General features: G+C 51.8%; 1 protein-coding gene across 1 annotated transcript; it reads left to right on the top strand.

The window, feature by feature from the left end:
• Positions 1 to 25: 25 nt before the first annotated feature.
• On the top strand, positions 26 to 25,913 carry LITAF (lipopolysaccharide induced TNF factor). Its single transcript, XM_049638263.1, has 4 exons — positions 26 to 94; positions 18,491 to 18,715; positions 21,448 to 21,604; positions 24,350 to 25,913. The coding sequence occupies exons 2-4, from the start codon at positions 18,496 to 18,498 to the stop codon at positions 24,456 to 24,458; spliced, it is 486 nt and encodes a 161-aa protein (XP_049494220.1). The 5' UTR covers positions 26 to 94; positions 18,491 to 18,495; the 3' UTR covers positions 24,459 to 25,913.
• Positions 25,914 to 27,692: the final 1,779 nt, after the last annotated feature.

The raw sequence follows: 27,692 nt of genomic DNA, 5'->3' as shown, positions 1-27,692 counted from the left end.
CCGGCCCCGGCCCCGGCCCCGCCCCACCCCGGCCCGGCCGCCCGCCTGCGCGGCTCGCTCAGACCTCCCGGCTCCACTGGCTGCGCGGGCGGCGGTGAGTGTGGCGCGGGCGCGGGTGCGGGCGCGGGCGGGGGGCGCGGCGGCCCGGGAGGGAGCGGGGCTCGGCGGCGCGAGCACTGGCCCCGGACTCGGGAGCAGCCGAGGCCGGGAGACCCGGGGCATCGCGCCGGTCGCGGGGCTGGGGGGGCTCCGGCGGGCCCCGGGGGTCGAGGCGGGGTGGAGGGCGTAGGGGACCGGCCGAGATCTGGCGCGCGGGGCCCGCCCGGGGCCGGGTGTCCAGCCTCCCGGCGCTTGTCCCGGCCGTGGGACAGGCCGGGTTCCGTCCCTGCCCCGACGAGTGGGCCGAGCGCCAGCGCGGGGGTCGTCCGAAACAATTTCCGGACGCCGGTCCCGGAAAGTCGGCTTTTATGGGCCGCGGCATCGGCGCTTTTTGCCTCTGCCACTGTCAGCGCGTGCCTTTGTGGACACCTGGGGGCCGAGGGAGCCCCCGAGAGGCGAAAGTCCGGACACAGTGAGAAGGGAGCCTTGGCCCTGGCGAAACCCCTTCCCCGCGGGTTAAGGTGGGCACCCGGTGAGCTCAGGGATGAGCCCCGACAGACCCACCTACTGGCGGTGCCCGATGCGTGCTGGTGGCTCCGGCTGGGGAACTTGTGGCGGAGGTGGACATCACCCCTCCCGACCAAGCTAGGCAGGTGGCCTCCTCCCCTCTGCTCTCCAGGTCAGTATGGATCTGGGCAGTGGTGTTGGTCAAGGTCAGGGGATAGGGAAATGGCCCCATTCTAGAAAGGCTGAGCATTCCAGGGCTCAGGCCAGTTGGACCTTCACTAGTTTTCTGATCACTTTTGTGCTTCCGATTCGTGGGGCTGATGTCATTACCTGTTGGACTGAGCTTGCTGGTTGGGAAATCCAGTTTCTGGAAGTCAAGGGCCTTCCCTTACCCCATCAGGTTAGACTGTCCCACCAGCCCTCCCCAGGGGGTACAAACCCTGGCCTTGGCCTGGGGGGCTGGTGCTGATTCAGGGGCAGCCTGGAAGGCGGGTTGGCCCTGCAGTTTCCCCGGGGGCCCTTTTTAAGCGAGGGCATGGTTTGCATGATTGTATGCTTGACTGCCTCGCTTGCTTGCTTACCTTCCTGTCCCCATCCGCAGCCTTCTAGGGTGGTTCTTTTAAAGTAGGACTAACCTGGATTCCATTGTAAAGAGAGGCATGAGCTGGTATCTGGGACTCCACGACCGTGTTTGGTTTTCTCGTAGTTGGATCAGACTCTGGAGAGCAGGTGACCTGTTCTACCTGCATGAAGTAACACCCTTGCTGTACTTGGCTTACCGCTCAGCCAGCCTTTGTGTGGGATCAAAAAGTGCACAAGACTCTCTAAGAAACATTAATTGTAGATCTACTATGAGAGAGGCCCGTCTTCTCTCTTTCCTGTTACTTTAAGGCATTAATAATAGATGCTTTTGTTCACATTTGAAAAAGTATCCTTGTAATGTTTTTGCGGATTACGTGACTGGGTGATTGATCTGAAACAGGATCAATTTCTTAGGTCTCTAAAATACTAGATACTTTGGTGAGTATACCTCCCTTTACTCCTTCAGTCTCTTTTATGGGCTGGTTGTGAAGAAACAAAGTGCTGCCCTTGCCCTTTAAAGGACTTGGAAGAAATGGCTCCTGGTCCTGAAGGATTTACTCTGTGGGTTAAAAGTGGAAACACATGCAGGTGAAAAAGTCAGTGCTCTCTAATGCCTGGAAGGAGCTTGAGGGGAGTGGAAAGGAGGGAGGTGTGAGCAAGAGGCCAGGATAGCCACTGTGGGTTTAGTAGCAAAGCCAAGGCCTGAGCATATGTGGACACGTGGGGGGACATGTGGAAGCAGCAGAAGGATCTCAGCAAAGTTTCAGAGGAGGCACAGACAAGACGAGGGTTGGGTGGTAAAAGGGGAACCACTGGGAGGGAAGGAGCCAGAAGGCATTTCCAGCCTAAGTTAATTTTCAAGGAGCTAAGCAGCACATACTCTTGCTGTTAATTAACCACAATGCCACTGTGAGAATGGGCTGGTGCCCATCTGGGACTTAAAATTCTGCTGCCAACCATGAATCAACCCAGAGCTCCAGTGATGGTTGGAAGAAAGGAGATTCATGAGAGGGAGTCCTAGAGTCCGGGCACTGCAACTTGTGTTGTATTTGTTTTTGCTTTTATTGCAATGAAAACAGCCCAGTGGATGAGGGGGTCCGTCTCATCAGGCAAAGAGACCCCCTTAACTCTGCATTTCTCTGGTGCGGACATGTTTATGATGTCCTTGGTGCCCATTTGGCCTGCCATAGTCCGTTCTGAGCTCAACGGGTGTTTGCTTAACCTTAAAATTGTTACTTGAGCTCCAAGTGGTACTTTCCTGGGTCCACACAATGTCTTATTATTCGAATCTTTGTATTCTGGGCCGCCGTGATAACACTCCCTTGGCTAATGTAGTCGTCCCTGCGTGCAGGTTATTTCAGTAGAAGAACTGTGTGTGATTTCACAGGCTTTAAGATACAGACAGAGGGGCGCCTGGCTGGCTCAGCCGGTGGAGCCTGCGACTCTTGATCTCGGAGTTGTGAGTTCGAGGCCCATGTTGGGTGTAGAGATTACTTAAAAATAAAATCTTAAAAAAAAAAAAGGCACAGACAGAAGAAAGGAAATATGGAGGGTATCTGCTTGGTGGTTCCTTGCTTCCCTGTAGTGGGTGGGAAATTAATTCACCAGGATCCTAAAGGCTCAAGGCACTGTGTCCTTTATGTCTTCTTTCCTTATAGGTGTTAACTTTCGAGAAAGGAACAGCCAAAGAATTTCAACTGCTTAGTTCAGGGAACTTTAGAATTGTCAGTGTTCCTGGAATAAATTTAAGAGCTTATCATTGACTTTTGCCTTAACCTTGAGTGCAGGGAGGTTATTTGTAGAGGATGCAGTGATATTTCTGAAAGTTATGTAAAAAATAACAATATTGCAGAAAGTGTGGAAGTTAAAGAAGATTGGGGATGATCTCAGCCTGTGAACCAAACAGCTAGCCGCAGTTTACCTTGTTGCACGGCTTGGTCTGTTATCATGGAGCCTGTTTTTTGTTGTATTTTTTTTTTCTGAAGCTGTAATCAGGGTCCATTACAATTTTGTATCCCGATGCAGTCGTGTTTGTGTTCTCGTGCCGTTTCATCAAAACTCATCATTCCTGTGGAAACTTGGGGATGTGGTTTCACCAGGAATCCAGAGGGAAGTTCCCCTCTCCCGATTGTGGGGGTGGGGGGCGGGGAGGGAGGAGAAGCCCACCTCCCCAGTGGAAGGATTTTTCCATTTCGCGAATCACTGTAATTTGTACTTATGCCATATTTGAACTGGCCTTCAGATTGTAGTAACTTTATCTTTGATTTGTGGGACGTGTCCCCCTGTAGAAACAGACTGAGTCCAGATGATGGCAGTTGAAAATATTGCTCTGAAATCTTTCCTATGAGCTTGAATTTGTTTGAGGTCACATAGCCTAAGAACTGTCATACAGGGTTCTCGCTTCGTCTTCTGAAGAAGGCAGGAGATCCCGTTTTCTCCTTTTGTCGAAATTCCTCCCCCGTGGTAATTTAGAGTTTAGGAAGTCCCGTTCGCCTTGGACATTTTTTCCGGAACCGTAGGCAGTTTAAATTCCATTCTAACAAAACCGGCCTTTTGCAGAATCTGTGTATTTTCAAGACTGCTAACTAGTCTCAGTTTAAGAATTTGGAGCACTATTTGATTCACTACATGTACAAGTCTGGTAGTTCCTTAGAGTTTTTATAATCAGGTTTCACTTAATGTTTGCATTCTTGTTAGAGAACATTTTTCTCCAGAGATCGCAAAAGACCCGATCTTTTTGGCCTTGCCAGCTGGCTCTCCACCTGTGTACCAACAGGGGCTGTTTTCTTAGATATCCGTCCTGACATGAGTGCCCCCCGTTTTTTTTTTTTGGCTTAAGGAATTCCCCCCCCCCCCCCATCATTTCAGTGTTGCAAATATACCAATCGGAGCTGGTCTCTGGGTTCCTTTTCTGGGGCTGGACGGTGGGGACAGGCTGTAGGATTGAATAATCTTCCTTTTCTCTCCTTGAAAGAACTGATTTTAGAAGGAGGATTAGGTTGGTGATTAAAAAAAAAACAAACTGCTTTATCTTCTCCCTGAAGGCCTTGCCCTTTTCCGTGTTGATCTGATGTATTTTTAGAAGAGTTTATCGCCCACATGTGTTTAAAACCGCTTTGTGAGAGTTTGGAAATCTAATGTTTTAAGGGAGGGGTACAGATGTGTGGCCAGGCGTCCTTGTACATCCAGCTGAGGGGTTTTGGAGAGTCCCCAAACCTCGGGGTCTGGACATTTGCTTACATTCGGGCATCTGTCTCTGTCTCTCTCTCTCTCTGTCTCCCTCCCTCCCTCTCCCTCTCCCTCTCTTCTCTCCCACCCCCTTCTTTTCTTCTTTTTTTTTCTTTTCCTCTCTTTCTCTTTCTTTCCTTTCTCCTCCCCATTTAGAAATATTAGAAACCCTGGTCACAGAAACTGGATGCACGTAATGTTTTGCATTTCACCAAGATACACTTTAAAAAATTACTTTCTTTAAAAAAAACACACAGAACCCTTTTTTTAAAAAAACTTGTTTTTTAAAATTTGAATTGAATGCCTTTGGGCAAGGCCTGCCTGCCCCAGTTCACCTTATGGTTCAGTTTTAGGCTTATAGGAGAGTCGCAGTTAGTATAGGGGGTTCCCCAGGGACCCCTAGCCTGGTTTCCCCCATTGTTTACAATGTCCTTTGTCATCCCCACAGTACCTCTGTCAAACCGAGGAAATGACATTGGTGCTTCACCATTAACAAAACTCCAGACTCTGTTTGGAGTTCACCAGTTTTCCCACTGACATTCTCTTTCTGTCCCGAGGTCCCATCCCTGGGACCCCATGCCGTTTATTCCCTTTTCTATCATCCTCTGGTCATACGGTGCCTCAGTCTTGTTTCTCTGACTTCTTGAGGCGTACCCATCAGGGATTTTGTAGAATTTCCCTCAGATTGGGTTTGTCTGGGTTTTTTCTTCTGGTCACACTGGGGTTAGGGGTTTGGGGAATTGGCATGGATGTGTCTCATGACCTCAGGGGGTCCTAATAACGTGAACCTTCATCACTAGACTGAGGTGGTGGTTGCCAGGTTTTTCCATTGCAAAATTCCTGTCTTTGTCTGGTGGACTATCCCCTAAAAGCGAGATACAAAATGCAGCCCACACCCAGGAGGGGGATGGAGGGACTAAGCTCCACCCCCTGGAGGGAGGAGCGTCTGCACACACTATTTGGAATTCTTCTGGAAGGAAGACTTGTCTTTTCTTCTGTATTGAAAAAATGCACACTTCTAAAGAGCTTGCACAATAGACTTGGCTTTCGTATGTGGAGTATACATACTGTTCTATGCATGTAATATCTCCCTTCTATGAGGACGCAGTGTGGGCATCGCCTTCCCAAAACCCTGTGGGGACCCCGGAGAAATGTAGCACACAGCCCTTGCCCTGGAGGGGTGCAACGTGGTCCAGTTAGGGAGACGCAATCTAACTTGCAGACCGGAAGCAATTAGGACGCTGAAGGAGGGCATATGTCGCAGAGGGCTGGATTGTATGGGATGGGCCAGGGGAGCGGGGCTCAAGGACTTAAGAGAGCTCAGTGGGGAACGTTTCCCACCCTGTTCTCACCTTAAGTCTTGCTAAAGGCAAGGCGGATATTTCCCTTAACTTTCAAAGACGGGACAGTTATAATCCCCCGCTCCCCAGGGTCAACTGGAATATAGCCAGAGTTGAGGAAATAAGCAAATAGGAGACTCCCGAGTAACACAGATATTTATCATCCAGACAGACGCCCAAGCGTGTTTACCTTACTCCTAGGAGGCACCTGAGGAAGGTAGTAACTCTTTCTTCCTCTGCACAGAGTTCTCACCCAGTGGGTGCTGGTTTCCCAGGCTCGAGGCTTTGGCACAGCAGGGGTGGGGGTGGGGGGATGGGAGCTGCCAGCAGCCCCAGGCTGGACCTTCCACAGTGTGGGATAGCGCGGAACCTCCGCCTGCCGACCCAGGTATGTCTTTCTTACTTTTTGCAGACTTTAAGGAAGCAGAGAGAAACGCAGAATTGATGTTAGAAAGTGGTTCAGATACTTTTGGGGGAGGGATGCTGAAAGAAGGCATCAGTCAGAAAGAAGCAGCACCGGAAGTTACGAGGCTGGAGTTTTCCTTGCCTGCGGACAGGATTTGGGGAGAGGGACGCCCCCTTGGCCTTGGGCTGTCGGACTTTGTCGTGTGTCTGTGCTGATGGGCCGCTGCTGCCCGCATGGCTTCTGCTGGGGCTGGTTTCTCTTCGTGTTCTAAGTTTTGAGGCTTATTTTTAGAGACTAACTCTCGTTGGCAGGAGTTGAATACTTTTAGGGGGTTTTCTAGTTGTTCTTGGGCTGCTGGTTCATTAAGCAGAACCCTTACGTGTGGGGTCCCTCCCTGGAAGGTCCAGCCTGGTGCCCACCTTGCCTGGGCCCGGCTTTTTGGTGGGAAGGCCCCCGTGACCGGACCCCCACGCTCCTGGCCACGCGCTGCTCGCCTCCCCACGGGACACAAGTCTATGTCCGCTTCTGCATGTCTAACCATGCTGTTCCCCACCCCCTGGCCTGCCCTCGCCTGTGTCCCCGAGACCCGCCACTTGCCTTAGAATCTGGACTCAGTTTCCCCTTTGGGTCCCCTGTCTCCCTTATGTTGCTTAACTTTGCCTCCTCAAAGGGATTCCTTAAGGCTGGTGAGGGAGGGCCCATTCTCCCTGGTCTGATAATAAACCATCAGGCTTCAGAACTGGGTCAGAGCACAAAATTCAAAGAGAAGAACTTTATTTTGGTAAATAGGAGATTGTCGTATGGCTTTGGGGATGATACAGTGAAAACTGCAGTCTATACCTTTTCTCACCAAATAGAGGTAATCAAAAGCTTTAATCACTCTGCAAACACTCAGGGAGGGGCTAAGGCCAGGTGCCGGCCAGCAACCTGAGACAGTTGGGGGGACAAAGGGCTGTGATGACACCATTTCACCCACGGGTGGGAGGACCCAGGAGGCTGGCCTGGGGAGGACAGATCCAGGTTTGCAGAGGCTCTTTCTCCCCACTAAAAAAAAAAAAGTTTTATTTTAAATTAAATTACATAATTATAAATATATTATAATTAATAAACATATTAAATGATGTCTGCTTAATAAGTTATAATTTACTGCATTGACTTTTTTCTTGATTTGGTTTTTGATCATGCAGCATTGCTATGGCTCAGTACACAGAAGATCAGCAAAGGTGTAGGCGAAGGATTGTCCTTCCCACAGTCCACCTCCCTCCCCTGCTCACAGCCACTTTACCAGTTTCTTTCTTTTTTTTTTAATTTTTAAATATTTATTTATTTTTGAAAGAGATTGCGTGCAAGCGGAGGAGGGGCAGAGAGAGAGAGGGAGACACAGGATCGGAAGCAGGCTCCAGGCTCTGAGCCATCAGCACAGAGCCCGACGCAGGGTTGGAACTCTTGAACCTCGAGATCATGACCTGAGCCGAAGTCGGCCGCTCAACCGACTGAACCACCCGGGCGCCCCTTAGAGTTTCTTATATATCCTTTCAGAGACATTTTATGCACGTTACATAAGAAGATATATATATATATCCTTCTTCCTTATACCCAAATGATGGTCTGTTTGGACTTTCTTTAATGTAGTGATCTATCCAAGAGATGCATTTCCACACATAAAACTCTTGCTTGTTCTGTTTTGATGGTTGCTGTACTGTTGTTCTGTTGTGCGGTTGGCCCATCACCGATGTGCACCGTCTCCTGCTGATGGAGAGTTAGGTGGTTTCTAGCCACATTGCAGTGAATGCCCCTGTGGGCTCATCATTTGTCTCTTCGCCCACGCGTGAGACATCTCTCCCCTGCATGCCTAGAGGAGGAACTGTTGGGTCGAAGCGTTCGTGCATGTTACAGTTTGATAGGTGCCTCCATTGCACATTTACAGAAAAAGTTGCAAAGTGTTCAGGAGTTGCACACACCCCGTTCAGCTCCCCCCGTTGTAAGATAGACATCGCACGGCATCAGGGTGTATTTGTCACGAGTAAGAAACTGACATTGGTGTGCCTTACTCTTTGCCAACCCCAGACTATTTGAATTCAGAGGAGGAACTTTCTTCTACTGGATTCTGTTCCGGGATCCAGTCCAGGATCCTGCATTGTATTTAGTTGTTAGGTCTCGTTCTCTGGTCTGTGACAGTTTCTCGGACTTATTTTCTGCGACCTTGAGGCAGTTTTTGAAGGAGTACTGTCCTGGTCCTCTGTAGAAAGTCTGGGTTTTCTGATGTTTTCTCCTGATGAGCCTGGGTCAAGGGTCTGAGGGAGGAAGACCACAGAACTGACGGGCACTTGTCACCCCATCCTGCCAGCAGGTGCGTGATGTCCACAGGACTTCTCACCGATACTAGGCTTGACTGTCTGTCTCTGCCCCATTTTAACTGCATCTCCTGGAGCGAGATGAGCATCTTTTCGTGTGTGAATACCCCCAGGGGAGTTGTCCAGGGTGGGTGGGCCAGGATCAGCTTGAAGGGTATGGGGTTAAGGAGTGGGTGTAGACCCAAGTCCCTGGGGATCTTTTGGGGGACGGCTGGTGGGGAAAGAGCAGCCCCTGAAGGAGACAGAGGTGCAGGCCTCGGCCAAATGAGGAAAGCCCTCCAGCCTGGGAAGAGGAGGACAGGAAGTGGGAAGTGGGCTTAGTGGGGTTGTGGCTGAGGGAGGAGTGAGGCCGGGGCCCGGGGATGGAGAGGAGGTGGAGTCATTCACTCTTGTGAATGACTTGGGCGTTTCTGGAAACCGTGTGATGGTATCTTGGGCGCGAGGCCCACTGCACCGTCTCTGAGCTCGGTGGTCACGGCCTCAGATTCTCCACCAGGCCAGTTCCTGGTTGGAGTCTGCGGTGAAGCCTGTTATGTCCTGTACTCTTGCGCCACGAGACCTCTGAACGTTGGGCATCGTCTCTCTGTCCTCCTCCCCTGCTTCTGGACCTGCCTGTTGGTCATCTCAGCAGAAGGGGATGGGGGTGGGAAGGACAAATGACCCGAGACTCCTTCAGCCCCTCATCTGCCAAGAGTGCCCATCCCTTCGGTCCTCCCTGGTTATAAACGAGCCCCGAGGAGGGAGGTGCCAGCCAAGCTGTGACTTGTCCTGTCCCCACGCGTCCCCTTTCCTGTCCCCACGCGTCAGCACCAGTTGCTGACATTTATGGTCTCTTGGGGTACAGGATGGAGCCTCTGAGTTTTCTTGACACCATGAAGAAAAGATAGATGGTCATTTCTGAAGAATCAGTGAGTCATCATCCGGTTACCCCATAGTGAGCATGGAGTGACAGGTGTTTCTGAGTGGGGGCTGGTGGCAGTGCGGAGCCTGCTCACGAGTCCTCCAGATGTCGGACGGGTGCTACAGTCACAGGACGAACCCCTCCCTCTCTTCGGTAACCCCAGCCAGAACCAGGAGTGGGCGTTGGCACAAACCAGGGGCACCTTCGCAGAGCAGGTCAGCCCTGACCTTCATCAGTGGCATCAGCTTCCATCAAGGAATAGAAATGAGCCCATCTTGACGTTCAGAGATCGTGGCTTCTTTTTTTTCCTCTCTGATTCGATCTTGTTCATGTCTGCCCGCCTCCACACTTCCTTTGCCACCCATGTCTTGACTCGATCTCCTGCCTTGACATCCCCGGGGTGCCCCGTTGAGAAACACCACCTTCCTCAGGAATCCTGGAGGAAATGAAGGGTTTCAGACCCAGTCAAGTGATCCCAATTCTGGGGCGTGGTTGGTGCCACTTTGGCCAAAGCCTCATGTTAACCTTGAGCTGAACCAGGAGACCATGTGTTACCGAGGCTTGTCATTAGATAAGCATCCTCCTGCAAAAAACGTTCTCAGCTTCTGGGTGGAGGTGTTAGGGTAAGACCCTCAATGATGTCTGCTTCCAAATGTTGATGCCGGGATGGGATCTTATTTTCCCTTTTTCCTGGATGGGTCTTATTTTCTCTCCCCATTTGTTGTTGAAGTGTCAGGATGACCAGCTTGTCCTGTGCTCCCCGTGTGAGCACCAGAATCCCGTATCCAGAGGAACCCCTCCATCTCAGGCGCACTGGGGTGGAGGGTCACCCCGCAGAGCACCCGTGACCTTGTGAGCCTAGTTCTAGATGCTAGGGATGCATATTTGAAGGCATTTCAGTGCTTGCCCTTACAAGGCCCACAGACTGATCAGGAAGAAAGACCAGTAAAGAGAAGTGCTCTGTGACAAATAGAGCAGAGTGCTTCTGTGTCCCCCATTGTTCTGGGTGCTTTTCACAAGTGGCTTCATTCAGGGGCACCTGGGTGGCTGGGTCGGTTGAGCGTCCGACTTCGGCTCAGGTGTTGATATCATAGGTCATGAGTTCGAGCCCCACGTCTGGCTCTGTGCTGACCGCTCAGAACCGGGAGCCTGCTTCGGATTCTGGGTCTCCCCGCCTCTCTCTGCCCCTCCCCCACTCATTCTCTCATCTCTCCCGGTCTCAAAAATAAATAAACATTAAAAAAAAATTTTTTTTAAAAAGTGGATTCATTTAATCTTCCCAAGAGCCTTAAGAAACTACCAGTGTCCCCATTTTATGGATGGGATCAATGAGGCACTAAAGTCATGCCCTGAGGCATGCCATTTGGCCAGAGGCAGTCTGGCTATAGACCCTGCACCCTTGATTTCCGCACTGTGTAGGTTTAATTCTCCCCTGGGGAGAGAGGGGAGAATAAAGAGAGGTTTAATTCTCCCCTCAGAAGGCCAGAGATCGCTTCTTGGGGGAGGTGATGCACAAGCTGGGATGTGACAGATGAGGGGAATTTGCAGCCCATCGGGAAGGAAGGAAACCGAGGGCAGTGGAAAGAGCATGCCTAGGGCATGTCTGGAGATATCTAAGCGAGGCTGCAGACACATAAAAATGTGCAGGGGCGCCTGGGTGGCTCAGTTGGTTGAGTGTCTGACTTTGGCTCAGGTCATGATCTCCCAGTTCATGGGTTCAAGCCCCGCATGGGGCTCTGTGCTGACAGCATGGAGCCTGCCTCAGATCCTCTGTACCCCCCCCTGCCCTTCCCCCCGCCCATTAACAGTCACCCCTGTTTCCTCCCAGCACCCTCTTTCCAGCTCCTGGCCTGCCCTGACTTTCTGGGTCCGGATTTACCTGTTCTGGGCGTTTCATGTCAATGGACTCCTACCCTACGTGGTCTTTGCGCCTGGCTTTCCCCCCCACCCCGCAGCATCGCGTTGCCAAGATTCACCCGGCGATCTCTTGGGGCCAACTTTGCGGTGGGAAGGCCCATCTGCCAGTTGTCTCCAGACTTCCCGGGGTCAGCCCTTACCCTTGGACTTGAGGATGCCGCGCAGACCGCGGCCGGGCTCAGCTCCGCCAACACCGAACGCGTGGCTCTGTGGGAACAGAGCGAGGAGGACCTGAAGGCCCGAAGTAGGTCCCACCAGGGTGTTCCAGAGAGTTCTGAGCCCGGTCAGGCCGAACGTTTTAGGAGCAGGAGGTCTCTCTGGGTTTGTTCCCGTGTCCCAAGGATTCAGGACCGGTTCATTATCAGCTCAGGATGTGAGGATCGCTGGGCTCGGCCGGCCTGGCTTCTCTCCAGGATGCTAAGGGCCTTTTCCTTCTCTTTCAACAGAGCAGGTATTAAAGAGCCGAGGCTGAGCTGCTCTGAGACTCCTCGGGGAAGGGGCCTTTGCCTTTCCCCGCGCGGGTGTGGAGGCAGCTGGCCGACCCGACCCGGCACCATGAGGTCCCGTACATATGAAGCTGCAGAACAACACTGTATCTTGGGGAGGTTCTGACCTCTTCCCATCACAACGGGAAGGAAGAGCTTCCTGGAGATCTGCCTTTGGCTGATATTAAGGTCCTGAACCACCCCCCAGCCCCGCCACTCCGTCCTTATTAAAGAAGCAGATCGCTTTGCATTGCAAAGTCGCCAGTGACAAAATGAGTTGGAATCCATAATAGGCAGGCCTTTTGTCGCCTCGTCCTGAGTGTGTGGTGCGAGCGTCTGCATAAAATGCATCTTTTTACACGTGTGAGGGAGGCAGAGCGTTCAAAGAATGTCGCCCCCCTGTTTTTCTTTTCACGTGTCATTTGGGGGTCAGGTGTGCAAAACAAGGCTGCTGATTGTGTCTGTGTCTCCCTGGGAGGTGTTGGGTGAGGTCAGAAGCATTCCAGGGTCTAGGGGCGTCTGGGGGGGCTCAGTCGGTTGAGCGTCTGACTTCAGATCAGGTCATGATCTGGTGTGTGAGTTCAAGCCCCACATCAGGCTCTGTGCCTGCAGCTCAGAGCCTGGAGCCTGCTTCGGATTCTGTGTCTCCCTCTCTCTCTACCCGTCTTCCGCGATTGCTGTGTCTCTCTCTTTCTCTGTCAAAAATAAACATTAATAATAATAATAATAAGTCTTCCGCAGTCTGATGGGTGCAGGTTCAAACCGTAGCCCGATGCACTCTGTCTGTGTGACTTTGGACAAGCAGCTTCGCCTCTGTGGGCCCCAGTTTATTTCGTGTGTGAATTGGGATGACGACAGCGGTAATTCCTGAGTCAGCGGGACCACGTGGGGTGACGAGTAAGGGTGTCAATTACGGAGGCGGCGGCAGTACGAGAGCCCCTTATAGTTCCCCTTATAGTTCCCGTTATAGTTCATCGAAATGCAGTGCTGGGTGAATGCGAATTCACATCTTAGTGTGAGCCTGGGGTGGGGAGTGGGGAGTAGGTGACAGAGAGCAGGTTTTGCTCAGACCAGGACCTCTGGGTTCAGAGATTCCCAAATAGGGTTCAAACAGCCTGGTTATCTGGTACCCTTTGCATCGTTCACTTTCTTGCTGGGGGAGAATCCTGCAGGTTCAAGACTCCAGTGCCGGAGGGAGTGGGCACCAGCCAGTCCAATCCTGGTTGGCCCCTTTAGGCAGAGGGGAGGGCTCCCTGGGCTGATCACTTTCCCTCTGCCCACCTCCCTTGGTTGTGACTCACTAGATGAAACCATGAGAGGCTGGGCATAATACGGACCTACGGGACCCCAGGACTCAGTCAGTAAAAGGTTAAAATTCGTTCAGACAGCTGCGTTCATGACAGCAAGGAGAGGGGAAACAGATTTTGGGACTACTGAATGAATAAATGCCAGTGGTTTGGAAAACTCATGGGCCCCCAAATACCTCATTGCCTACCTCTCTCTCCCTTTCTCAGTGGGGACTTAGGGGAGTGAAAATTGGTTTGGGGGGTGGGGGAGAGGTTAAAAAAAAAAAGTCTTAGATAGTACGGTGCTGTGTGGCCCTCCAAAACTCAACCCTATCCAACGAAATCTTATTTCTTAGTATTTAATTTCTCTTGTTAGGTAGAAATTAAATTATATTTAAATTCATTAATTAAATTTAAATGTAATTTAATTTTTTCCTTGGGGGTGAGGAGGGGGTGAGGCAGCTATAATGAAAACAAGATTGAGAAATCATGTTCTAAACCAGGGTTTGATGAATGAGCTACTCCCAGACTCATTCCTGTAAGCACAGGAATAAGTATCCGTTATATACCCCTCCCTGCCCATTTAAGAGAGAATCTCTCATTGAGGAAATCCGTTGAGACGCGAACAAGGGGGATTTTCAGCTAGGGACCCCAAAATTCCAAGTGGCACATTTACAGGTGATAAAGTGGGGGCTGGGATGGTGCAGCCAGTCACGGGCCAATTTCTAGGTTCAAGTCCAGGCCTTTTTGTGTTAGAAATGCCTCTGTGTGCATCAGACACGCGTCCTTTTCCTTTTCTGTGATCCGTGGCCACACTGGGCTGCGTGACATTGGGCCCCAGTGCAGTATGGAAACGCAGGGCCCCGCTTCCCAGAGTCTTCAGAATTTCAAGTTGGGGACAGCAGAGGATCGGGCTGAGCGTGGGTCCCCCGGGTGTCGGGCCCCCCGGGACTGCCACACTCCGGTGACATTTTCCGTGTCTGAACAATGGGTTTGGAATGCCTTTGTGGATTTAAAGTCGCTGATGATGGAGCCCTTCTGAGGTGGGGAAAACAGAGCTCCCCAGCCCCGAGCGTTTCCTGGATGCGTGGAAGGTGGTGGAAGGTGGATGGAGAATTGCCTTCAACGTGTCCTTTTCAATGGGCGGTCAAGAAAAGCCACTCTCAGGGGCCTAATCACAAAGTTAAACAAGTGGGGAGGCAGGGAGGAGACCCCCCTCGTCTTTTCCTTTATTCCCGCCCCCGCCCAGGCTCCCGGTAACGATGGCAACCTGGGATCCGCGGCCGCCTCCCTGGCCTCCCTGGCCACCAAAGGGATTCTCAAGGCTGTGCTTTTATGTGGCAGCACTGTGGCTTTGCTCTTCTGTGAAACTCAGAGGTGCCTTCCTGGGGTCCCAGAGGGAGGAGTGCCGGAGTCAGATATGACTGTGGTAGCACCTCAGCACGTAGGGGGCCTTACCTGGAGGGACGCGAGGGACGAAGGGTTCTCTGGTGACCGTGCAGTGCGTATGTGTGTGTGTGGTCTGTCTGTGTATCTGTCTTGTAGGTCTGTGTGTGTGTGTGTGTGTGTGTGTGTGTGTACGTGTGTGTTGGAGTGAGAGAAGGCTGGCTGCCTTTTCAGAGTTTCACGTTGGGGGGTGAGGACCAGGAGGCAGAGGCCGGTTGAGCAGAGCTTTCTGGAGGGGCGGCTAGGTGGGCGGCTAGGCGGGCCTGCTGCCCCCCACCCCCACCTCCACCCCTGGGGGGGGGAACCAAATTACAAAGAAACGGGGGAATGTGGGGAGAAAAAGAAAAAGAAATAGGACTGAAGTGGCATTTCCTGGCCTGGGGCCTGGGGAGGGGAGGCCCTGGAATTTATTTAGAAAGCCTTCAAACCAGCTGGCTATGTTTTTGGATGTTTTTTTTTTTTTTTCCCCCACTATTCTAGCCTGTTCTTGTACGTTTTCACGATTATAAGTGTTTATCCTGTGGCTGTTTGACACAAAGTCAGTGTTCCCAAGAGACACTGTCCCGAAGTTCAGAAACTAGGATGTGGCCACCAGACCCACGATGCCTGGACAATTAAGCCGCCCAGCCTTGATTTCCAGAAGCGTTTTCTAGAAGCGCAGGCACTTCTTCCTTCCTTTAGGGGAAAGTAGGCCCCCCCAACACCCCCAAGTTCACCCTTGACCACACAGTTTCTGGCTGCCTTTTGTCACTTTGGGAGGAAGGGGCAGTGGTTTTGAAGCGGAGGGATTTGGCCTTCCGAGTTGAGTCATTGTTTCCCGGCCGTTTGACCCAAACCTTTTCTGCACAATTTAGGGCCCCCCAAGGCCCCCCCAGACCATAGTTTTCCCTCCCAGAGCAGCTCCCTTGCAGCCGGAGTGCTCGGTGCTATTTTAGGCTCTCTGTACAACCTGTGTTTTCGGCTCTTGTGGTTTTCTTCTATGACTCAGTTTTTAGAATAAACTGTGGAGGCAGCTCGGGGTCTGCCTTTGTTGAGACGCGAAGGGACAGCGAGTCCTTGACCTTCAGCGAGGTCGGGAATTTCTCCAGAGCGCGCCCCCAGCCTGAGTCCCCTGGAGCCCATGCCCGGCCAGGAGCAGCTGCCGTCTGATCCTGGGGCTGATGTTTGTGTTCTGTCTCCCTTCTTCCTTCTGCTTTTCTGTTTCCCTGTGTCAGAGGAAACTGACAACATACCGTGACCACTTTTCACAAGGTTCCCATTTTTAAACCCTGGACCTGTTTTCACAGATGCCCCTGCCTTCCTGACTAGCTGTCCCCCCCTGCCCCCCCACCAATAGACTTGAATGTAGCCGCCACCCACCGTCCCCTCCACCCACATGTAGGGGCCTTCCACGGTTTGTTTCTTGCTTCTGTTACTCACCAGCTTCAGCTACACTTCCTAGGGTTGGACCACTCCTCTATAACCTTCCATGGCTCCCCGTGTTCCATAGTCCTGCCGTCCTGGAGAAGCAGAAAGTGAGCCACATAGATAGTTGAAAATTTTTCGGCTGCTACATCTAAAAAAGTGCAAAGACACAGGTGAAATGACTTGCAAGGACACATTTTACTTAACTCCACCTAGCTAAAATATTGTTATTTCAACATAACTGTCCGTTTGAAAAATTAGGAATGAAATATTTCACGTCAGTGTTTTAAAATTTTTTGAAATCCGGGGTGTGTTTTATGTTGACATCATATCCTAAGTTGGATGCTAATATTTTGTCAGAAATGTTTGATCTAGATTCGGAGCTCCTTAAATTTGCTGTATAAAGTCGATTCACATAGCCGAGGGGTCCTTTGGAAAGGTGGAAAAGCTTCCATAAGTTTTCCAATAATTGCATTGCGTATTAGATGTTTTTTTTTTAAAGTTTATTTACTTATTTTGAGAGAGACAGCATGTGTGAGAGGGGCAGAGAGAGAGTGAGAGAGAAGGAGAGAGAGAACCCCAAGCAGTTTCCACACTGTCACTGCAAGGAGCTCGAACCCATGAAACCATGAGATCATGACCTGAGCAGAAATCAAGAGCTGGACGCCTAACCGACTGAGCCACCCAGGTGCTCCTGCCTATTAGATTCTAAATTTAAATTGCTTAAACTTGAAATGCAATTTAAAAATTCAGCTTCCGGGTCACACCAGCCACATTCTGAGAGTCCAGCAGCTGGGGGGAGGGGGGGTGCGTGGGGAGCTGCTGGATGGCCATATTGGACAACCCAGATGGAGAACATTTCCATTCTTCCAGAAGGTTCCATCGGGCAGACATCTCCAGTTAAGCCCCAACACCTCCATAGGACTTTCAAATTTTCAACAATCCGGCCCCAACATGTCTAGCTTTATTCACTGACTTTGTTTTACACGGATTCACTTTCCCTTGCCTCTGTCTCTGCTTTGGAACCCCCTCCCCTCTCTTCCCCCAGAGAAATGTCCTCTTTTGGCCGCAGCTCAAAGGCTGAGCTTCCTCGAAGGAGTCTCCCCTTCTCCCCGCGGCAGAGTTAATTGCTGCTTCTGCTTCCCACGGGTTCTAGAAGACAAGGCAGAGTGCAGGGGATCTCGTGCACACCGCCCTCCAGCCCATTTCCCCATTTCTCCTGAGACAGGTTTCAATGGATCTTCTAAGGCTGCCTTAGCCCTGCCCCTTTAGAAAAACAGAGCCACACAAAGGGCGGCACTGTGTCCTTCTCCAGCTGCCCTAGGGCCGCTGAGCACGGGGCTTCAGACAGGAATGCACTCTGGGTACAGGCCACGTAATTCTAGGCGGGCATCAGCTCTGCGAGGTGGCGGCGGGGGTGGGGGCACCCTTTCTTTGCCCTCACAAAAGGAAATATGTGCCTGGCTTCTCTGATTACTCCTTTCTCAAAATGGGAGCCGTGTGTGTGTGTGTGTGTGTGTGTGTGTGTGTGTGTGTTTACTTTTTAAAAACCGTAACAGGGCCCCTGCGTGGCTCAGTCGGTTAAGCGTTCCACTCTTGATTTCAGCTCAGGTCATGATCTCACTCACCGTTTTGTGAGTTCGAGCCCCGTGGGGGCTCTGCATGCTGCCCGCACACCGAACCTGCTTGGGATTCTTTCCCTCCCTTTCACTCTCTCTCTCTCTCTGTCCCTCCCCTGCTCTCTCTCGCTCCCTCCGTCTCTCTCAAAATAAATAAACTGAGAAAGAGAAACCTGTAACTTACCAAAAGACAAGTGCACACACCTTAATTGTATCGCTTGGATTTTCACATAGTGTTCATACCACGTGATCACCCCCCAGCATGAAGAACAAGACCAGCCCCTTAGAAGACTCCCCCCCACCTGGCCCACCCCTTCCAGCCTCCACCCCCCACCCCCCCACCCCTGCAGGATTCACGGCTTTCCTGACTTCTGGCCCCTGTGACTCCTCTCGCCTGCTTCTGAACTGTATTAAAATGGTATCACACGGTGTGCATTTCTGGCTTCCTTCGCTCAGACACTCCATTGGTGATAGGTTGTGGTTGAGTTTGAACGCCTGGGTCTTTTCTGGCTCCTGAAACCCCATCCGTAAAAACCACAGTGGGTAAAAAAAGAAGAAGTCGCCAGATGTGAAAGGCGGGCCACTGTTGGGCAGGAGTTTGAAGGGTGAAGAAAAAAGCTTCGGCTCCATTTGGGGGTGATGTGTGCTTGGAGTTTTCTAGGTGCTAATGATTTGGCGTGGTGATTGTTTCCCTTTTAGCCTTATTTGGGGAATCCCTCGTTCAGGTGATAGTTCTTGGGTCGTGGAGGGACGCTAATTAACTCCCTTTCTGGCTTTTGGACGCGGCTGGACACAAGCCATTTCCTCATTTTCTGTCTGGTAGGGATTGGAAGATTCGGGTGGAAGGGGGTGGGGGAGAGAGAGAGGGAGAGGTGTCGCTCACATTTCTGATCTGGTGTCTTCTGTTTTGCTTTAGGTAACATGTCTGTTCCGGGATCCTATCAGGCGGCCGCAGGGCCTTCCTCAGTGCCGTCCGCACCCCCGTCCTACGAAGAGACAGTGGCGGTTAACAGTTACTTCCCCGTGCCTCCTGCACCTGTGCCAGGGCCGACCACGGGGCTGGTGACGGGCCCAGACGGGAAGGGCATGCATCCCCCCGCGTACTACACCCAGCCGGTGCCCGTCCCCAACGCCAACGCAAGTACGTGCCGCCTCCTGCGCCCCCTCCCCTCTCCTTGGCCCTCCGCCCTGGCTTTGGGGACTCCGCAGGAAATCAGGGGAGCCACCGGAGTCCCTCGGCCTGAGTCTAAATGAAATGCTGGTCAGTCGGCCTCTACCCCCTGTCCTGGAATTTTCCATCTAGTCCTCCGGGTTCCACATCTGTGGGGCTCCTGTCGTCTCCCTGATAAAGTACTGTTTATGAACTTTCCCACGTCCGCCACAAACCAGTCCTTTGGCGCTGACCACAGAGGCACACGGCAATCCCAGGGAAAGTGGGGGGTGGAGGGGGTGGGGGGTTTGCTTGTAAGGGTCCCCTCCCTGCCTGCTGAGGCTCAAACCTCTGCCCCGAGGCCGGGGCTGGAGTAGGAGAGGGAGCAGAAAGCCAGGAGTTAGGAACCGGTGAGCCGACCCTGTCCCAGCCCGCCACCCCGCCCGCCTGGCTTCCCGGCCTTCCAGCAATTTCTTCATGGCCTTGCCCTCTGGGCCTTCCTGCTGCCCAGGAGTGCCCAGGCACACAGCTGATTCAGTATTGCAAGCCACTCGGGAGGAGATCAGCAGTTCAGAGAAAGGGCTGTGAGTCAGACTGCCTGGCCTCACCCGATGGCCTCGGGCCTCAGTTTCCCCACCTGTAAAACTGGGCCTCATCAAGTGCCTACATCAGTGGTTGTTAAGATAAAAATAAAATTCTATGAGTAATCATTTGATAAAAGGGAGCCAGTGTTGACGTGCTCGAGCAACTTTGACCCCTTCAGCTGGAAGAGAGCGAGGTGACTTTAGACAGTTTCACATCACGCTCTGATCAATAATTCATTCTTGCACCAAGTTAAAAAAAAAAAAAGATTTTTAACACCGCTCACATGTGAGCGTTAGCAGATGCTTTCATACTCCTTTTCTGGAAGGAGAGGCTTTCTGGGACTTTCGAGGAGTATTAGGTTCTGTGAGCTTGGACGACAGTTAATTTCCCCTCCTGCCTGGATCACAGAAATGGCGTTCCAGCTGGAACAGAAGGTAGTCACTTTGAGAGGAATACGAGCTTGCACAGCTTTGCCAAAAACCAAAACCATTTTGAGTGCTCAGGCCTTCACGATTTATGTCACTCGAGGCTCACCTCTGGTGACTGTGAACGCCTGTACGTGTTCTTTACATAGTTTTCTCGCTTTAGCACGAGTTTACGTACTTGGGCCACGGCACCTCGATTCCCTGGACTTGCCCCAGAGTCTGGGCCGGCGTTCCCAGCCCAGCGATGAGGCGGTAAACTCCTGCCTTATCGCTGGCCGTTGGACTTCGTCAGGAGCCCCGTGTGAAAAGACGAAACTATTTATCGAGTGTTCACCGCGCCCACGACACGGCCTGAGGTTCCTTACCCCCTTCCCCCCCTGCCCCCCCTTATCTCACGTAACCCTGGCAACAGCCGTTACTTCATGTTTTCAGATAAAAGCGTTGCTGAGATATGATTCCCGTACCGTAAAGCTCACTCTTTTTAAAGTGTACAGAACTCAGGGGTTTCAGTAAAGTCGCAGACCTGTGCGACCCTCAGCGCTAATTCCAGAACGTTTCCAGAAAGAAAGCCCGTACCCGTGAGCCGTCCCTCCCCGTCCCCCAGCCCCTGGCAACCACTAATCCGTGGATGAAGAAAATTGAGGCGAAACCCCATCGTATCACTGTTTCTGGAATTAACCATCCGCAGACCACCTTCGTAGAGCTACTTAGGGAGCTTAAAGAGCCTTTTGGGGACCCTGCCCCAGTCTTGCTGAATCAGCCTGTGTTGGGCAAGGTGGGAAGTGCCGGGGGGGTGGGCAGCAAGCTTGCTACATGTTTCCAAGTTTGAAAGCTCGGTCGGGGCTGAGCCGCAAACGGCTGCAGGAACTTCTCCCCACCCGCCCTGTGTGGGGGTGAGGGGGGTTGAGAGCCCGTCGCAGGATGATGCTGGAAAGACGACACGTGTTGTAAAACACACGTAACGTACAATTCGTCATCGTAAAGCGCTTCTCAGCGTGAGGTTGAGCGGCGTTAAGCACGTTCACGTTCTCACGCGGCATCACCGCCGTCCCTTTCTAGAACTTTGAAACCTCACAAAACTTGAAACCCTAAACTTGCCGAACAGCAGCTTCGCGTGCCCTTCCTCCACCCCTGTCCCAGCCCCCGGCGTCCATGGCCTTCCACTGTGAAGTGGATGGTTCTAGGTGCCTCGTCCACAAGAAATCACGCGGTATTTGTCCCATGGCTGGTTGATTTCACTCCGTGTGATGGCCTTAAAGTTCATCCGTGTTCTAGTGCGGGTCGGAATGTCCTTTTTTTCCTGTTTGTTTGTTTGTTTTTTTAATTTTTCATTTATTTTTGAGAGAGAGAGACAGGGTGAGTTGGGGAGGGGCAGAGAGAGAGAGAGAGAGAGAGAGAATCCCAAGCAGCAGCACAGAGCCTGACACGGGGCTCGCACTCACAAAACCGTGAGATCATGACCTGAACCGTCAACCAAGAGTCGGCCGCCTGACCGACTGCGCCACCCAGGTGCCCCAAGATGTCGCTCGAAGGCCGAGTGAGGCTCTACTGTCTGGAGAGGTCCCTTCGTGCTTATCCACTTGCTCACTGGGGATGCTCGGGTGGCTCCGGTGAGCGGTGCTGCTGTGAACGTGGTGTCCAAGCCCCTGCCCCCACCCCCGGTCGTCCCGGTGGCCCCCCGCGTTCACCGGTCGCCCGTTCCTGTTCCCCCAGTTGCTGTGCAGACCGTCTACGTGCAGCAGCCAGTGTCCTTTTTCGACCGTCCAGTCCAGATGTGCTGTCCTTCGTGCAACAAGATGATCGTGACCCAGCTGTCCTATAACGCCGGTGCCCTCACCTGGCTCTCTTGCGGGAGCTTGTGCCTGCTGGGGTAAGTCCGGCGGGCTCGGCCCCCAGGCTCTCCCCCGGGGGTCCACCGCGGGAGGGTCAGCGGCACCCCTGCCCTCCGCACCCCCTCCCCCGACAGAAGTCGTCCCCAGTGGGGGACCACCGCTGTCCAGCACATCACAGCTGGAAACTGCTGTCCCATCCGCCACGTCTGGCTCGCCTGCTCACACCCCTCCCGGGCAGACACAGCAGCCCCCTTCGTCTGGGCGGGGTGATACCCTTAGACATTTCTTTTTCTTTTCTTTTTTTTGTTTTAACGTTTATTTATTTTGAGAGAGACCGAGACAGAGCGGGAGGGGTAGGGGAGGGGCAGAGAGAGGGAGACAAACAGAATCCAAAGCAGGCTCCAGGCTCTAGGCTCTGAGCTGTGAGCACAGAGCCTGACGCGGGGCTTGAACTCGCAAACCGCGAGATCACGACCTGGGCCCAAGTCGGACGCTTAACCGACTGACTGCGCCGCCCAGGCGCCCCCAGAAAGGGAACTTCTGATGAGTGTCAGACTCTGCTGATCTTAGCTTTCAGATTGGGGCAGCTCTTCTGTCCCTCCCTCCTCTTCTGATTACATGCAGGGTTGTAGGGTTGTGGGGTCAAGTCCTGCCTCAGTACTTTGTGCCTCTGGGCGAGTGACTTCACCTCTCTGCTCCGTTTCCCTCTTCTGAAAACTGGAGGTGATAACGCTCCCCGCCCCTGCCCCCAGGGGTTGTTGGGGATAGAATAAGTGAATGTATGCATCCCGCAGCTTGGAGCTGTGTCTGTGTGCGTAAGACCCTGGCGAGGGTGGTGAGGGTTAGCTCGAAGGCACTGACTGACCTTATTTGAACTTGGGTAACCTTAGACCATAGGGGGAATTTTTTTTCATAAGATTATTTCCTTACCAGGCGGTATCCTGTTTCTGCTTTGTGTAAGCCAATGTCTTCCTGTAAATTGTTGATTTTTTTTTTATTGAATGATAATTGACAGACATTATTAGATCAGTTTCAGGCATACAAGATAGTGATTCAGTGTTTTCATACATTATGAAATGATCACCACGGTAGGTCTAGTTCCCGATCATCTGTCACCGACCAAAGTGATTACAATAATGTTGATTACGCTGCCTGTCCTGTGCATTGTGAAATGCCGATTTTTAACTACATTTGGGCAAACATGGCCTGCGGGGGTGTTTTCTGTTACCAACCAGCTCTCCAACCCCAGCTGTGATTCAGTTCAGTTCTGACACTTAAGTACTTGCAGTTAGCACAGACCCCACAGCTTAAGGACCCAGTCCCATAGACTGCGCCCCAGTAGAGATGCGAGTCACAAATCTCGGGCCATCCATCCTTCTGACCCCGACCAGCTATAAATGGGGTGTCCCACTATCCCTTTAGATTTGATAATTTGCTAGAACGCACAGAACTGTTTGCTGTTGGCTCACAGAACTCAGGAAGGCACTGTACTTAACATTTACCAGTTTGTAAATGTCATGAAGGGTACAAATGAACAGCAGGTACGTGAAGAGATACCTGGAGTGAGGTCCAGAAGGGTCCCGGGCGTAGGAGCCGCTGTCCCCGTGGAGTTGGGGTGCACCACTCTCCTGGCCCATGGATGTGTTCAATCCGGAAGCTCTCCAAATAGATTGTTCAAGGGTTTTTACAGCCCCAGCCCGTACCTATCCCCTCCTGAGTTCTAACCTAGGAAGCCCAGCAGCCCCATCCAGAGGCAGGAACCCTGCCCTGGTCGCCTTGTTAGCATAAAAGCAGGTGTGACTGAAAGGGGATTGTTTTGCATGACCGAAGGCACTCCGGTCACTCCGGAAATTCCTAGAGTTTTTGGAGCTCCTTGCCAGGAACTGGGGACAAAGACCAACTGTAGTTCTTATTATCCCACAGGCTATCTGAAGGTCCAGCCTGTGTGCACTGATAACAGATGACATAGGTTAAGAGCTGTTCTTTGGGGGATTCTGATTGGTTGCAGCCTCTCCATATGGAAGAGTGATCAGTCTAGACAGGGGTCAGCAAACTGTAGCCTTGGGGCCGAATCCAGCCTGTTTTAAGTTGTAGTGGGACAAACACCCCCCCCCCATTTGTTTACAGATTGTATCTATGGCTGTTTTCTGGCCACGATGGCAGGAAGGCCCAAAGTATGTGCTGTCGGGCCCTTTACAAAACAAGTTTGCTGGTCCCAGTCTGAGACTTTGAAAGATGCCCAGATGAGCCAGGATTTGAAGATACACCCAGGACAGTCTGTCTGAGATAGCAGCCTTGGCGTTGGTTGGTGTATTAGTGCCCTGGGGCCGCCATTGCCAACAACCACAAACCCGTTGGCTTAAAACGATAAAAACGTGTCCTCTCACAATTTTGGCGGCCGGAGGTTCAACATCAAGTGTCGTGCTCCCTCTGAGGACTCTCAGGGCAGAATCCTTCCTTGTCCGGTGGCCCAGGTGGCCCTCGGCTCCTGGCCGCATGACGTCGGTCTCTGCCTGCGTCTTCACCCTGTCCCTCCCTGCGTCTCCGTGTCCCTCTCCTCTGTCTTCTTGCAAGGATGTCGGTCATTGAGTTTAGGGAGCCCACCTCGATAATCCGGGATGATCCCATCTTGAGATCATCAATGACACCTGCGAAGGCCCTTGTTCCGAGGAAGGTGACAGCCGTAGGTTCTGGGGGGGTTAGGACGTCGACGGATCCACCCCCCCGTCCCGAACCGAAACGGAGGATGGCATGCTCCGCGTGTGGCTCTTTGTTTCTTCCAGGTGCGTGGCAGGCTGTTGCTTCATTCCCTTCTGCGTGGACGCCCTACAGGACGTGGACCACTACTGCCCCAACTGCAAAGCTCTCCTGGGGACCTACAAGCGCTTGTAGGACTCGGCCAGACCCGGAGGGAGCCGCGCGCCGCAGGAAGTGCTCTCCGACTCGTACCCAGTCCCGCCCCTGGTGGGGGTTCCACCTTGCCGGCCTCGTCTCCCCAGGGGCTTCACCTTCGTGTCTTCTTTTGGGGGCAAAAAAATACATCGCCAACGCACCCCACCTCCAGAACCCCAGACGTTGCTGCTTGGCGTCGTGCACAGGACACGCAAAGACGTTCACCTTGAGTGCTGGTTCAAGGGCCTCCCGCCTACCGTGACCCCAAGTCACCCCGTCCAACTGTGACCGTTGCCCCATCCAAGTATCTTCTGGTGATTGGCCGGTGGCCGGCTGCCTCGGGGCCCTTTTCTTGCCTCGGGGACCTTTCCGGGGGACAGTCTCAAACCGAGAAGCCACACGTTGCCTTATTTTTTGAGACTGTTCTGGCCCAGATACCGAATACGGCTGACCCAGCCTTTTGAGTGCTTGCCTTCAGGCTCATCTGTGTCCCCCCCGCCGCCCCCCTTGTGGCGACAAAAAATCTTGCCTTATAAACTAAGGGCTTGGCTCTCAGTCTGTAACGGCGGGCTTTTCATTAGCACACCGATTCACTTTAATTTCTTCATTCCTTCTTAAGTGCAAGGAGGACCTACTCACACCCGCCAGACACACATCGGTGAGGTCAGAAATGCATGCTGAAAATGTAGGGCCGGATCCACCCATGGATCTGGTTTCCCTCAGCTGCTTTCCATGAAGGGCTTTTTTTTTATTCTTGGAGAGGAATTGTTTGTATTAACCGCTCTTATGACCTCCTTTTGGTCTTAAACACCTTGGGACCTCATTTTGAAAGGAGGGATTTATAGAACCATTTTTCTTAACCGTATGACTGTCACCACGTTCCCATTTGCCAGTGCACTTTCTCTCTCTCTTTTTTTGTTTTTGGTCCTTAACGGAAAAAGTAATGGATAATTTCATCCACTGCTTCTCCTTGGGTTCCCAGTGGTTAGAAAGGCCAAGGAAGAGCAGTTTCAGCACATCCCGGTACCACGGTGCTGGAGAGCTTGGGGACCTGACTGTTGCAAGGGAATCTAAATTCTGATTTTATTTTTCAGAGATACAGTTTGTTGTAGGACGTCGGAAGACATGATTTCTGGGACTCAATCGGCAAACCAGAGTTCTCGGTTGGCTGTTGTGTCATCTTCGAAATCAAGATAAAGCTGGGGTCCGGCTTTCAAGAGTCCCCGTTTTGATACTGAATATGCACAGGGCGTGCATGTGAATGATATGTAGAAATCAAGCCTAGGGCTTGAACAAAAATCTGTATATTGGCTGAAAATCCTAGCTGTAACCATTGATTCAGCTTATACATTGGATGTTCTGAAAGTAATTATTTTTGCAATGATTTATGGATACTACATAGTACTTTGGCGTTATCTGCTTTTACAAAATAAAGTCTTTGGTTTACTCGGTGAACTATTTGTCCATTCTTAACGGTGTAAAGAAAGGTCTCGTGTTGCGTTTCCAGCCGTTGCCACAAAGAACCTTTATTTGGTCCCTAACGGTAGAAAAATCCTTCATGATAAACAAACGTCAGGCTTGCTGAATATCCCTCCACTTCAGGACGACCAGGGCGGAGCTGGGCGCATTGGTAGTGAGTCAGAATTGAATGTTAGGCTGTTGGAACTCACTAGGCATCATCTCTGGCAGGAAACCATAGCTTTCAGGTTTTAATGAAATGCACAGAAGAGAGCTGTCCTCATTCATTCTCCAAACAACACATGCTTTGTTCATTGATCAGGGTGGTTGTGAGTTGCGAGAAAAGAGGGGCATTGTAACTCGCCAGGAATATGAATGTCCTCCCCCCTTGTCCTACCTGGTCACAGAGCCTCGTTTCGGAAGGCACGGGAAAATGACGGCATCTCGGCGTGGCTTACGTTGTCGTTTAACCCTAACTTAAACGGTCCTGAAAAATCGCCACCGACCTCCTCTCGATCACATGGTCTCATTGGGCAAGATGGGGGCCGGGCGGATGGTGGTACAGAACTGGTCTCAAGCTGGGATTAATTACATATGCAGGGTCCACAAGACAAGAGCCCTGTTTCAGGGACCAGAAGACGTACACTCTGTAGAACTGAAACTGACATCAGATGCCTGGAGTAGGAAGCATTCATGGGTCACTCCTTTGTGTTGGTCCGAGCGCGGGCGCACTCATACATGTTTACAAATTACAAGGCTCTTTTGTGTGGCCAGTGTTTGTCGGGGACGTTGGGAGTTGAGTGTGTCGCCAACGCTGAACCACATCCAATGAACGAAAGAGCTTTATGTCTACTAGGACCTCAAGAATTTTACCGATTTCGAATGCCAAGCGGCTGTCTCATATACCGTGCGTCCATCTGGGAGAGGTGGCCTAATACATCAGTGTTGGTTGGTGTCTTGTAAACAAAAAAGTATTCAGGGATGGCACCTATTTAAGCCAGCTGGAAGCCCATGACTTTTCCTGGCTGACCGCAGCACCGCCCACAAAAATGTTTTCCCTGGGATAACTGGTTTCCCAATTTCTACTGTGAGAGCACCTCTCCGGGGCGCCGAACGATTCGTAAATGTGGCTTCACACACTCATGCGCAGTTTGGCCTCGGTTTTCTCCCTGGCGGCAGCCTCTTTCGTGTTCAGGATGTTAATCCTTCTCTGACTCTCTGGGCTTGAGGATCTCTGTTAGGAGTAAATGTAGACGTTGGAATTTTACTTGCAAAGTTCTGATTTGCATTTGGGATCCTATTAAAGTTATCTCCTGCATTTATGACTCAACTGTTCTCCAAAGAGTCGTCTGTTTTTTATAGATGCAGGAGAGGATTGTAACTAGATCCAGCAAGGTGATGAAAGAGAAACCAGTTTGTGTGTGTGTGTGTGTGTGTGTGTGTGTGTTTCCAGCCTAAGAATTTTAAAGAAACAAGATTCTGAGGGTCAGATTTAAACACACACACCCACACAGAAAACCACAGCTCACAGCCAAGTGTATCGCCTAGTGCATTTAACTAACTTTTGGGACTATTCTCTGCGGTATTAGGAAAATGTTCACGCGTTTACTTTATTTCCCTTTTAAATAAGCTACTTGAGATCAGTTTTAGGTTCACGGCCAAACGGAGCGGAGAGGACAGAGCTCTCTCATACACCCCTGCCCTCAGGCACAGCCTCTCCTCCCCCCACCCCCCCGCAGGGGCTATATTTGTTAGAACTGATGAACTTAGGGGTTT

The sequence above is a fragment of the Panthera uncia genome, chromosome E3, assembly GCF_023721935.1.
Source record: "Panthera uncia isolate 11264 chromosome E3, Puncia_PCG_1.0, whole genome shotgun sequence".
NCBI classification, from domain to species: Eukaryota; Metazoa; Chordata; class Mammalia; order Carnivora; family Felidae; genus Panthera; species Panthera uncia.
Note: the sequence above shows the minus strand (reverse complement) of the source record. Positions and strands in the feature narration are given on the sequence as shown.